We start from the raw sequence: 12522 nt of genomic DNA, 5'->3' as shown, positions 1-12522 counted from the left end.
GTTGGAAAAACTTGCTGTAAAAGCAGTATTTCTGTATATAATAATTGACTAATACTATATATACAGCTGAAAGCGACAAACACTAGTCAGAAATTCAAAAATTAAAATAATATAACAGGAGCTTAATTACTGTTTACCCCTGAACTCAAAATTTCCTACTGGGAACTCGAGTGTGGTGTGGGTGCTTCGACTTACAAGTTAGAAATTCCGACCTCAGGGGGGCGCTCCACCTGGTCGTTTTCCAGTCAGGACTTGGAAATTCCGATTTCCAAGTACAAATGGAATGCAGCATTAGTCTTTCTGCTCCACACATCCCCTTCCCTCTGATTGGCCAGCCCTCTAGAGGCCTGTTGGGGGTCAGTGCTATAGGAAGAACTTGTTGTTTGAGCCCCCTCCAACATGTCATGAAGCAGTTTGGGTATCCTTACACGAAGAGATCATTTCATTGTTTTAGCATAGACTACCAGCATCCATACTATGTTCCCATGTTTAAAATACAGGGAAGCATTATACCCCCTCTTTAAGTGAAGGTAAAACGAAACAAAGGAGATTGCTATATGGGTATGTGTATGTTTTGTGGCTGACTATATAATCCTAGATAAAGCTCTTGCGAGGAGTTTGTAAACGGTCCTGCAATAGTCTGAAATTAGTACTGACACCTCTATGTTAACTACAAAAGTAAAAAAAAAAAGAACATCGGGGACATGATTGATCATTTTTATATAGTAATTTGTTTATGACTGCAATCAATGCCATGAGGTTAGGTGTCAGACAAAGTGCTTTACAGCCGCTGCCGTAACAAGCTATATCAAATTTTTCTGCAGGAAGAAAGCCATACATTTGACTGTGGATGGCAAGACCATCTCATTAATCTCAAAACATTTTTCATGCATGAAAGGGATCAGCTCAAAGATGAGTAGTGTCCACAGAGAGTGCCAAAATTAACGCACACCAGTTTCTCACAGGAACTTTAAAGGGGACATATCATGCTGATCCCTGATTTAATACCTACATATAATATATTAAATTTGAAAACAAGACCTTTCACCCCCTAAATTTTCAAAAAATGAGATATTGTATTTTTTCGGATATCCTAGAACAAGATTTGATGCCTCTGAAAATAGGTCATTGACATTTGGCTTCGAGAATTAGACCTCCATGACGACACGAGGATCCTTTCTTTTTATTGGAGTAATCTGACAAAGCAGCTCCTCCTCTGTGATGTCAGTTAGTCACACAACCGCCACCGAGGGATACACCCACCAAGAGCCGAGTATAAATAAAGCTCCCTACTAGCTCTGGCTAACTTGACTGAGTGCTGGATGCAGGGACTCTGCTCCGGAGAGCGTCTTGGCTTTACATGGTGAATTAGCAGTTAAAACACTGTAGTTTTAGCAGACGTCGTAACACTTGTAAGACTGTGATATTTGCATGCTTGTTCTGACATGCACTGTGAACCTGGACCACAATAATGCTGCGGTAACAACATAGTGACGAACTGACGGTAGAGGCGATCTTTAGACTACACTTTCAGCATGATGGGTAAAACAGACAGAGAAAAGTGAAGGAGCAGGATGGAGCCCTGTTATAGAAATAGATTATTGGTGAAGTCTGCCTATATTTCCTCGTATAAACAATACATGTTACAGTACCGGTTTGACTCACCACACTGAAGCGTCCTGAGATGATCTGTGTCGAGGTGGATTTTCTTCCTCCTGAGCTGCAGAACCGTCCGGGTCTGACTCGGGGTCCAATACAAAAGGACGTATCCTACACTCTGCCATTTTATTAGTGCTATCAATGCCTTACAGTGAAGTTTTGGAAAACAGCAAACTCGCTCGGTCTGCTCCATTCAATGTGGTGATTTTGCAAATACTGCCATGCTGCAAAAACCGCCCCCTGGCTCTATCCCCTCCGCCCCTCTGATAGAACTGACCAATCAGAGCACAAAGGGCTGTGACAAGGTTACTGGAGGTCATTCTCGAAATGGAGCGTTTCAACGAGATCTTCAGAATTGCCTAAACTGAGGATATTGAGAACGCTATTGTGGGGCAATGAAGGAACTAAATGACTTGTACTGAGGGCAGAAATGCGTTACAGGCATCCTAGTCTGGCATAGTGAAAAGGAGAAACAAGCATGATACCCTTCAAATGGCACTTACATACAGGACCAATCACCAAATGCAGGGAAATGTAATTCCCATTTGAACATTTGTTGTTTTAATCAGGGTTTCTACAAAAAATTTAAAGTAAGTTTATAATCCCACCATACTATAGTCATCAAAAGTTTTAAGTTTTCATTTATTTATTCCTGTGAAGACATGACTCTTGATAGGCTGATGAATGTCATCGCCTGTCAAAGAAAAGATCTGGACAAAAACATGTCCAGATTGTGTTAAAACATGATTAAATAAAGAGTGGTGAAAAGAAAAACTCGAGTGGCATTACCAAATAAAATTTATGGTAATCACAGCTTCTCTGTGCAAAATTCTGAAATGTCATCATAAGATGATCTTGCCGGGAGTCTGGAGGAGACATATTTCATTCAAGATTAAAGAGGCCAGTGCTAACAAGGTGCAATCTAGTCTTTGCTGAATTTTTTAGCAAAACAAACCGCACTTCCTTCCAGCTGAGATCATTTTAGCTGTCACAGTGGGAGAAACGGATGAAAAACCTGTGAACAAGCTTTCATCTTTTCCACATTAGATGCCTGAACTGAGCTGCATTTGCACTTTCATAAGGTGCAGATTAAAACACTTACAGCTGCCAACATCCATTCCTTAATTGTCTCTCAAAAAAAGCAATCTCATAAGCTTTATCACCCCCTTCTGTCAGACACCATACACAGTTTCTCAGTTTTTTGACACTTGTCTTTTGTGTCTTTACCCTGCCATCTCTTCCAATAGATTTCACCCATTACTGTATCATACAACAGAGCTTTATTCTGTTGCCATAGCCCCTTCTAGCTCCCCATCCTTTTCCCATCTTTGACCTTTTCTCACAGTATCCATCTCCACCTGTTCTTTATTCTCCCTCCCTGCCTTTGTATGTCCCTTATTTGTGCTCTGTCTCTCTCCCTGTGTGTTCCTGTCTTCCTCTCTTTACCCTCCTGCCACCCTTTGCAGTATCTTTTTTTTCCTCTCACGCTCCCTGGCAGCAGGCAGCAGTGCTTGTCACTCTTGTAGCTCAGTGTAGCCGCCGCACAGGAGGTAGACCTCACCCAGCCTCCCTGCTCCATCCATCAACTGGCCTGCAGGGCTGGCATGCCAAGTGACACCACCCTGTTCGGTTTCCTCTTACATCAACACCCTCAAGATCAGACTGCTCCGCATACAGAGAGAACAAATGTGGGAAAAAAGGATGAATGAGGAATCACAATGCAAATTCCTGTTATAAACCACAATATGTATTGTACCATGAGACTAGATCAGTTACTGCAAACATAAGTGGCTTTCCTATAAATTGAATTTTTACTTGTTTCAGTAATGCAGAGAAGTGGAACTTATCATTTTCAGATTTTACATTCAGAACAGGTATCTCAATTTCTGAGAGCATTTTAATCAGTGTTTGTGAAAATGAATGACTATCTCTCAAAGCCAGCACCCACAGAGCCAAAAATCTAATTTGAGTTTCTTGAAGATATATAGCCAGGGGCTGCACTGTGACAATTACTTTGAGAGTGACTTTGCTAACTCATAAAACGTGTCAAGTTTTTGTACCTAATTGTGCATCATTTTATGAAAGTGATTTTGCAAATATTCACTAATACAGCCCAAGGACATAGAAATGGGACAGTTGAGAGCCTAAAATCCCACTTTATGGGCCTCTCAAAGGCTTGCGTGACTCAACTGAGGTTCCCCAATCATGAAGGGAACGGAGAGTAGCCGGGTGTCAGGGACAAGGCAGTGCCAGAGCTGACAGAATACGCTACATCCTCTCATTGCCAAAATGAACAAGAGAAGAGATGGCAAGTGTCTGGACGGGAGAAACACAAGAGCCGGAGAAACCGCCAACACTGTCAATTACATATGCATGTTCTTTAAAGTATGAGAAACGACCATAGCCTGAGAGTAGACTGTGAAAGTGACAACTGACTAGTGACAGAATGTGTAACTCGGGAAAGTAGAGCATTCTCAGATTTGAATAGAGAAAGATTTGTGACTCAAAAGGATTAAAATAAACCAAGAAAATTGAGAACTTGTTAAAAGTCTGGTTATACAAGTATATTTGATGAACTGTTCAACTCACAAAGGTGCTTCAATTTGCTTTGTCCAATACATATTGTGATATTTTCCTTCTAATCACCAACACATGAAAAATACCCAGTCTGTCTTGTCTCTTTAAAGTCACTTTAGGTAGCCTATACCTACATTCAAACCCTCATCCTTAGCTAAATCAGAACACCCTCTAGTAGATTGTTGCTATCAAGTTACTCTGTTGTTGGTTGATTTCTTACACCTCTAACATGTTGCAACTTGGACAGAGAACTAGAAGAAAGCTTTATCATTTATTTCACTCAGAAACTGTGTCCTATTTGAATCCCAGTGTGTGATTTAACATTTTATTACAACATTTCAGAAGCGCAAGAAGAACTGCTAGTAAACAGGAGTATTACATACACACAGGACTTTTTTGCCCTGTGGTCTTCAATGTTACACATCCCCGACATCTTCCTCCATTCAGTCTATAGTATTACCTTTGAAGGAACAGTCTTGCCCCATCATGTCTCTGAGGGTAACACATTTCAAATCTGTCACCTTGAAATGACAGCCAAGAGTCATTACCATAGCTGTTTTTTTACTTTGAGGTGATTTTTGTCTTTTGTATCCATATTCTGAGTCCTTAGGAGTCTTGACTGCACTTCTAAATCCTTTTTCTTACCTCTACCAAACATCTTAAACATAAGAAATGACTCAAGAAACAAGCTAATGGTAGTTTTAAGCCACCTGAAAAAAAAAAAAAAAAAAAGAAAAAAAAAAATCTCTGAAGTCTTTTAGAGATAATTTTTTTTTTTCTATTAAGCACCCAAGAGGGTTAGGTAGTTGGTTTGTTTACCTTTACAGTCGTTTTACACTCATTATCTGTCTATTTGAAGTTCCTGAGTCTCTTTGTGGTTGTTGTTCGTCTGCAGCATTATTGTCAGTCTTAATCTCTTTGATGTTGCTTTACATCTTCTTGAAGCTATTTTGAGTCCTCACTTTGTTGTTTCATGTTTCTTTTGTCATAGTTTGCGTTGCTCCGTGACAGCTTGGTAGTCCTTTGTACTCGTTTTGGGCTTGTTGCAAGTCGGTTTAGTAATCTGTTCCTATAAGTCAGCACCCAAAAATGAATCAGTGAACCGAGCAGAGGACACGCAGAAAAATAAAAAAGGCGCTGAAGGTTTTGAGACTAACAGATGACAAAGAACAGGAAAAAGAGCATGTCTCTGTAGTAAACAGAATTATTACCTCACTAAATCTTATTACCTTCAGACATCTTCACTCACAAGACTTAACACTGCATTAATGCAAGGCACTATAACGCACCCTTATTAATCAAGTTTTATAACATATATATTACCAAGTTATTAAACAGGGATAAAATATCCATGGATGAATTTATGATCAGTCATTGTGTTGTCACCATAGCAACCATCCCCCTTGTACTGAAACACTTCATGAGCACTTATACCTCTGAGGTATTCACGTTCTCAATTCAGGTATTAGCATATTTACATTTTCTACCGCTGTGTCTCTAGTGGGAAGTGGGTACGCTCTGTGACAACAGTTACTACGGTATTAATGAAGCTTTGATGAATTAACAAATCTTCACCACTTTTAATACATTAGCATATTCACAAGATCATTTGGGAGATGTGCTCAATGTGAGGCTGTGCCTCTCTATCAGTCCCAAAGATGCCTCATGGTAATTGTGTAATGAATGATAAAGAACATAATGTGCAAGATTAAATGAAATATTATGGGAGGAAAAAGTGTCTGCAGAGGTTTGTGTGTGTGTGTGTGTGTGTGTGTGTGTCTGTGTGTGTGTGTGTGTGTGTGTGTGTGTGTGTGTGTGTGTGTGTGTGTGGGCGCATGGGTGCGTGCATGGGTGCGTGTGTGTGTGTGTGTGCTGGAACACAATTCATCAGAGTACAGGAAAAGATCAAAGCAGTGTGTCATTAATAAAACTTGAAAGCCTCGGTGTATCCACAACCTGTGCACTGATTTATTTATAAGTGCTTCATTTTTAGATTAATTGTTGAACCTTCTCCACAAAGCTAATTGGAGTGAAAGTGATTCTTTTGACTAACTATTTGTTCAAGCTTTTTGCTTTACAGTAATATTAAAAAAAAAAAAAAAAAGTAATGAGCCTGGGCAGAATATAGAGAATATGGAGCAATAATCACAATACAGAGGAGTATTGTGTATCATATTGCAGTTTTTTTAACAAAAAAAAAAAATCTTTCTTTTCTTTTTCTTTTTTCTGGGATGAGTTCATCAAGTAAAATTTTGAGAAAACAGATAAGTCATATATACAACTTTTTTTAAGTACTTCAAACTGCAGGTAATAAAGGCATGTTTTTTGTGCCATTTTGATTGGACATTCTACATATTCAGATAGTCTAAGATGCAGAAATTCTCTCATCAATGTGTCGATTTCTATATGTATCAATGCTTTTATGTTTCCAGTATACAAGTCCAGACTCCTTTTGCTGAGCAAATACCATAAAACATGAGGAACTACTTATGTCAGATGCCAGCACACATACACCACCATACATGATTTGTATAATTAGGATCTTGTGTCTAATTTGTTGCGGAAGTCAGTGTTGTCACTAATGATCCTGATTACTTTAAACCTTCACGACCTTCCATACCAAGTCTTGCAGAGTATATCTTGACATTTTTACATGCTGTAGGCTAAATTTTTGTGTAAAAACTTTTGCTATACATCAATACAACCCTTATATCCCAGACTTTATTAAAAAGCATAGAATTATTTCTAAATTAACTAAAGAAAAAAGTGCAATAAACCATTGAAAAAAAGAAAAGAAATCTCACACATTTTTGTGAATACAAATTTTTCATGGATATATCCCTCAAAAATATAAATGTAAAAAACTGTGATGTAGTATATTTAATGTGAGAAGCAACAAGAACAACCATTTGGGTTGTAATGTCTTTGTTGTTTATGCTTATACTGGATTCCTGCAGCACTCTGGGACATGTTGAAAATATGAATGAACAGTCTATCTTATCTGGTTTCAAATCTACTGCCAGTTGAAACTTAATATGCAAATCGTAGAGCAGGTGCTACAGTGGGCTTTATGGGTTACAAGGTCAAAAAGGAGCATTGTTTTTAAGGTAAGCCTATTTCATAACCAGTCAACTAATCTCACAGGAGCTTTAACTACATTTGGTAGATTTATAGCTAATCAATAAGGACTTTCAAGTTTTTTCCTATGTCTTTCTTGGTCCTTGTCCCAGGATGAGTGTCTGTGGTGTGTTTTCATAGCAGGACCAGCCACTCTGAGCTTTGATGTTACCTTTTTCGAAACCATCAACAACACAACAACTGCCAAGTCTGTTATTCAGTCACAGCACTAGAGTGGGGTTTTATTCAGAGTGATGTAGCTTCACCAAGTGGCTATCACAAGTAAAACCCCTGAGGATGATTAAAGGAAACCATCTGACTTCTTCTCTGCCATTAGGGATGAAAACACACAGCCAAGTCGGCTATAACAACCTATCCCAATTATTTCTAGTTTTCTGATGTTTAGGTCATTCTTGATCACAGCAATTCATCTTAACTTCTCAAAGAGGAGGCATCCAAGTAAGTGAACTCTGAACTGAGCAAGGTAAGATAAAAAAGGAAGTGTTGTGCGCTTGACTGGAGACTTGGATGCATTAACTCCTACACATCCAAACAGCTGCAATTAGCAAGTGTGTTATAGAAAACTCAACCAGCAAGAGGTTAGATATAAGGTTATATAATGCATATCAGGAAACATTAAATCCCCGATGGCTAAACAGAGGCTGCTTTGACTCTGGCTGAACTTTGCCGGGGGGTTATATGCAATACTGCAGATCTTTACAGTAAACAAAACAGAGTAGGCTGAATGAATGTGCACAGATGAGATAATTTTTCTGCTTTACAAAGACATTCTCTTCTATGCTTTTGTAGAATGAATTCTGGGATATATTGTACAGTTTGAGCATGCGCAGCATTGTAACTGAGCGCAAGGACACAGTTTGAGCAGGCGCAAGGCAAATTTGAGCGCAAGAGCAGAGTTTTGGGAGACAATTTCACAAAATCTGAGCATGAAATCAAGAAAATACTGCTCTCAAATCAATTAAAAATGCTCTTGATTTTAGATACACATTTTATGCTGAATACTGGCACCTGAATTTGGGTTCTAGTCTGGCAAAATCTGTGCCAAAAGCAAAACACATCTCAGTCTGATTTCTGCCATCTGCTTCGGGGTTTGTTGAAGCTCTACATGGCTGTAGGGACACAGTTGCATCTTGTTTCATCAGTTTCATCAAGGGGAGGGTCGACAGCGTGGTTTAATTGGTAAGTTCCCCATTGAAACTTGGCAACTTGTCTCATGTTAGATAATTACTTAATTGTTTGCCTTCAGAAACAGTGAAATGTGTGATCGCAGAGATGCCAGGCAAATATGTTTATGCTGCTGCATGTGATTATAACCACAAGACTTGTTTCCTGCAGTCTCTCTGCCCATTATCAGATGAGGCAAAGACTTCATAATAGTCCTACCTGGTGGATGAACACCTGGGCTCCTCGAGGGCTCATTAGCAGAACAGCCCGCCGTAGAGTGTCCCGGTACCGGTTGAGCTCCTCTGTGCGCATGGTGTTGAAAAGGTCTGTAAATACACGGCTGACATTGCGGTCCACCCTCTGCAAGGAAACATCCAGACCCAGTCGAGAAGCCTGGTCCATAAAGGTTTGCAAACCCCGGATATCTAAAGAAGAAGAAGAAGAGAAAGTTTCAGAAAATTGGTGAAGGACACAAACAAACTCTGAGAGATGGTGAAAAACAACCATTTTTGTGATAGAGCACTTTATTCCCTGAGTATTTAATCAGAATTATGGGTACACAACCTGCACTTCCAACACCTGTACAAGCAGTGGATGTTTTCAGGCTTGGTTCCAGGAGCTCCTTGGCGGGTTTTGTTTTTTTTTTCTCGCTCCTGAACCAAAGCGTGACAAACTGCAACAAGCCCTCCTGTCTTCCCTGTTTCCTGGGGTTTACAGGATATGAAACTCCAGGCAGGTGTTAATGTCCCCAGAGATCTCCCTGTGTGTGTGTGTGTGTGTGTGTGTGTGTGTGTGTGTGTGTGTGTGTGTGTGTGTGTGTGTGTGTGTGTGTGTGTGTGTGTGTTAAGCCATACAAGAAAACGTTTCTAAGAGCCTGGGCTGCACACACAAATCAAAGGTGATGTGCAGCAGAGGGCACACAATAAGCACAAAAATCCCAGCAGTCACAGCAGCCCACCATGAGCCAAGTCATGCTGCATTGTCAAAGAGAGGTTGGGGAAATTGCTATAGGACCAGACCTTTCCCTGCACCCACAATAGATGCATTTGTGGGTGTGAGTGTGTGTGTGTGTGCATGTATGTGTGTATGAGGATGGATGGGTGGGTTTTCCCCCTGTTGCATCTCTGGAGCTTTGATGAGTCATCCAGTGCTTTAGTGCTTTAGTTCAGAGAAGAGATAATAAACAGAGACGTGGACAGAAAAACTTGCTCATGCAGACATATGGCTGCATAAATGCACTGCATGCACGCACACATGCACACGCACACACACACACACACACATACACGCAAACTTTTTATTCAAGTTAATATGGCAAAAAGAAGAATTTTGCCCATGAAAAAAAAACGGGATTTAGGCTGGTAGAATCCTTTGACACACTCTGATGCAGCACTGGGGTACACTGCCCTCTTGTCTTTGTCTTTATCTTTGGGCAAAGTAAAACCACAGTGTGGATATATGAAGCAAATCAAAAAGAATAAGAGTCTCTCTCCCCTCATCATTGTATTTCAGTTTACTTTTTTAAGGTACTCACGGACGACAATGTTCAAAGGGCAGAACAAAACATAAAATTAAATCATTCATCATTCTGAAGTCTCTCCAATCTCTTCCTGCAGCACTCTTAGAAAGTCCTCCAAATACACACACACAACTTTTTGTTTTGTTGTCTCTAAATTGTAATGATTGCCCTTTGTTGTCCTTTTTTGGGCACTTTGAGCAAAAACTCAACCTCTGGGTAATCCCTTTGACTGTTAAGAGTACAAACATAATTTGTGAGTTCAACAAGGGCCCTTTCCTCCAATTCCATGACAAGAATGTTCCAATTAATTTATGACAAGAATATTTTTACCACTCAGCTGCAAGGACATGTGGTTGTGTTGACTATGGGCTTAGCACTGAATAGGATTCCTGTGTACTCGGTTCTTTTTTCTATTTATTAAAAGCCATTTCTGTTAGGAAACCTGGAGGCCGTTCAGAGATAAATCTTGTGTGTATTTGTGATGATGTGATAAGACAACAACTAACTAATCATACAAACATATTGTAAAGCAACAGAGTTAGTGGGCTCTCATTGTGACACTCATTAATCATCCAGAAGGCTTTGTCTCTTCTGCTGTGAGGCACAGGGGCAGGGGTGTGGACAGACTTTTTTTCACTGGACTGTTAGACCGAGTTATTTGAGATTGGGATCATGTAGTTTCAGGCAGGTGATATGTTTCAACCATCCATTTTCCATACCACTTTTCCTGCTCAGGTGGCTGGAGCCTATCCAAGCTGTCTTAGGGGGAGAGGTTATGTGTCCCTGTGCACAATTTTTCTCTCAGTAAGTAACACAACAGAATTGATCATTAGGTTAATCTTTAAGGTCTAAGTAAATGTTTTTCTTCTTCTTTTTTTAAACTATCGATTCATCTACTTTTCTCTGGCCAATGACAGTCATTCGATTTTTTTTGTAATGTTTAAATGCAGAGAAAAATTAAAAGCCTGTTGCAACACAGTGCAAGAGTCCTTGCCTCTTAAGGAGCAAAAAGCCAGTCATAGTTATGTATCTTGGGATGACATCTGGGATGACCTAGTAGATTTTAATAGGGCCCATGCCACCCCTGGAAGCCCCTGTATATATGGGTTTGAACATGAGATCTAAATGACTAAGAAGAAACCAAACAATTTTTCTGCCATACAGTAAAAATGCTGCTGGTTAAAAACTTTTTTATCTCCCAAATTGCAAATAAAAGAAACATTCTGTAACAAACAAAGTTTTTAATCCGGTGCAGGGCCAAGGGAAAGCTGCCATGCGATAACTTCTCTCAGACCTCGATAGAAACATTGGACTTTAAAGGCAACGTTCCAAACCAGTAGCAAGCTTTTCCATGGGGCAGCTGTCAGCCATGGACAGGGCTGCAGAAAAGAGGATTAACGTGGAATTAAAGGTCTGATTTCTGGACATGTTTACCCCAGCTTCATTTTTGAACATAAATCTGCTTGTGAAAGTTTTAGATATCAAAACTAAACTCTTGTCAGCCTCTTTCTGTATCAGTGCTTGCTCTTTGTCTTTGACAAACGATGAAACCCTGGTTCCTCCCAGTCCCTTACCTTTCCTATCGCACCAAAAAGGAAAAGATAGATTAACAGAGACTGAAAAATATCCCAAGCATCCCTCCAACAGGCTCTCTATCTCTGTCTCTGTTGACTTGAAACTGAAGCGGGACTCCCTCTTGGACTGGAGGGATGTAGAAATGGCCATATCATGATCAAAGGGCTCAGAGGTTTTTACTGAGCTCTCAGGCTGCACTGCAATCCAAGCGGAAAAGCCAGAGAAATGGCTCCGCTACCAGCCTGTGTTTACTCCAAATGATGAGTATGTTAAAGCAAGCACTGTTATTTTTGCAAAACTAACACCACATAATTATACTGAATAAATTTTTCCTGGTATGATCCAAACAAAGATCCGTACCCAATAATAAAACAGTATTATAAGGTACGACTGAATATTCTTTACAAGAGGATTAATAATATCTTATGCTATGTATATAAGGTGTGGTGTACTGTTGACACTGTTATATCAGCTCATTCTAGTCCCAACGTACTGATTTTCTTTTCTTTGCCAATCTGAACAAAGATCCTCTTTTTCACATGGATTTAAGAGGCTTTGTAATGTCTGTGCTGCACGACAGTTGTCAGCATAATAAAATCCCAAACTAGGCCCTTCTGGTGATAAGCAAAGTGTATAAAAATGTTTTCCATAACAAAAAAGAAGAAAGAAAATTGGAAACAGAAGGCAAACTGTCTGCTAAGTGTCCACTGGAGTGAGCAATGACGGGATTTTAAACGAAACCACTTCGGATTTCTCCTGCAGATTCAAATAACATTTTTCTTTGGATTTGACTGTGTTATTGTATTTTATGATTTTTTTAATGTGCAGGAAATGATTAAACTTGTGTTGTTAGTGGAGATAATAATAATAATAATAATAATAATAATAAT

General features: G+C 39.6%; 1 protein-coding gene across 4 annotated transcripts in view; it reads right to left on the bottom strand.

Moving 5' to 3' along the window:
* Positions 1-12522, bottom strand: part of grid1a (glutamate receptor, ionotropic, delta 1a) — a 343051-nt gene that overhangs the window by 86002 nt on the left and 244527 nt on the right. For all 4 annotated transcript variants that reach the window (XM_074675675.1, XM_074675677.1, XM_074675678.1 and 1 more), the window contains one exon: positions 8758-8963. In XM_074675675.1, the coding sequence (XP_074531776.1) occupies positions 8758-8963 (206 nt within the window). The remainder of the gene's footprint in view (positions 1-8757; positions 8964-12522) is intronic.

The sequence above is a fragment of the Halichoeres trimaculatus genome, unplaced genomic scaffold, assembly GCF_033239565.1.
Source record: "Halichoeres trimaculatus isolate MK-OKI-2021-1 unplaced genomic scaffold, fHalTri1.1 fHalTri1_scaffold_8, whole genome shotgun sequence".
Classification (NCBI taxonomy): Eukaryota; Metazoa; Chordata; class Actinopteri; order Labriformes; family Labridae; genus Halichoeres; species Halichoeres trimaculatus.
The sequence above is the reverse complement of the archived record's forward strand: the minus strand, read 5'-3'. Positions and strand labels throughout refer to the sequence as shown.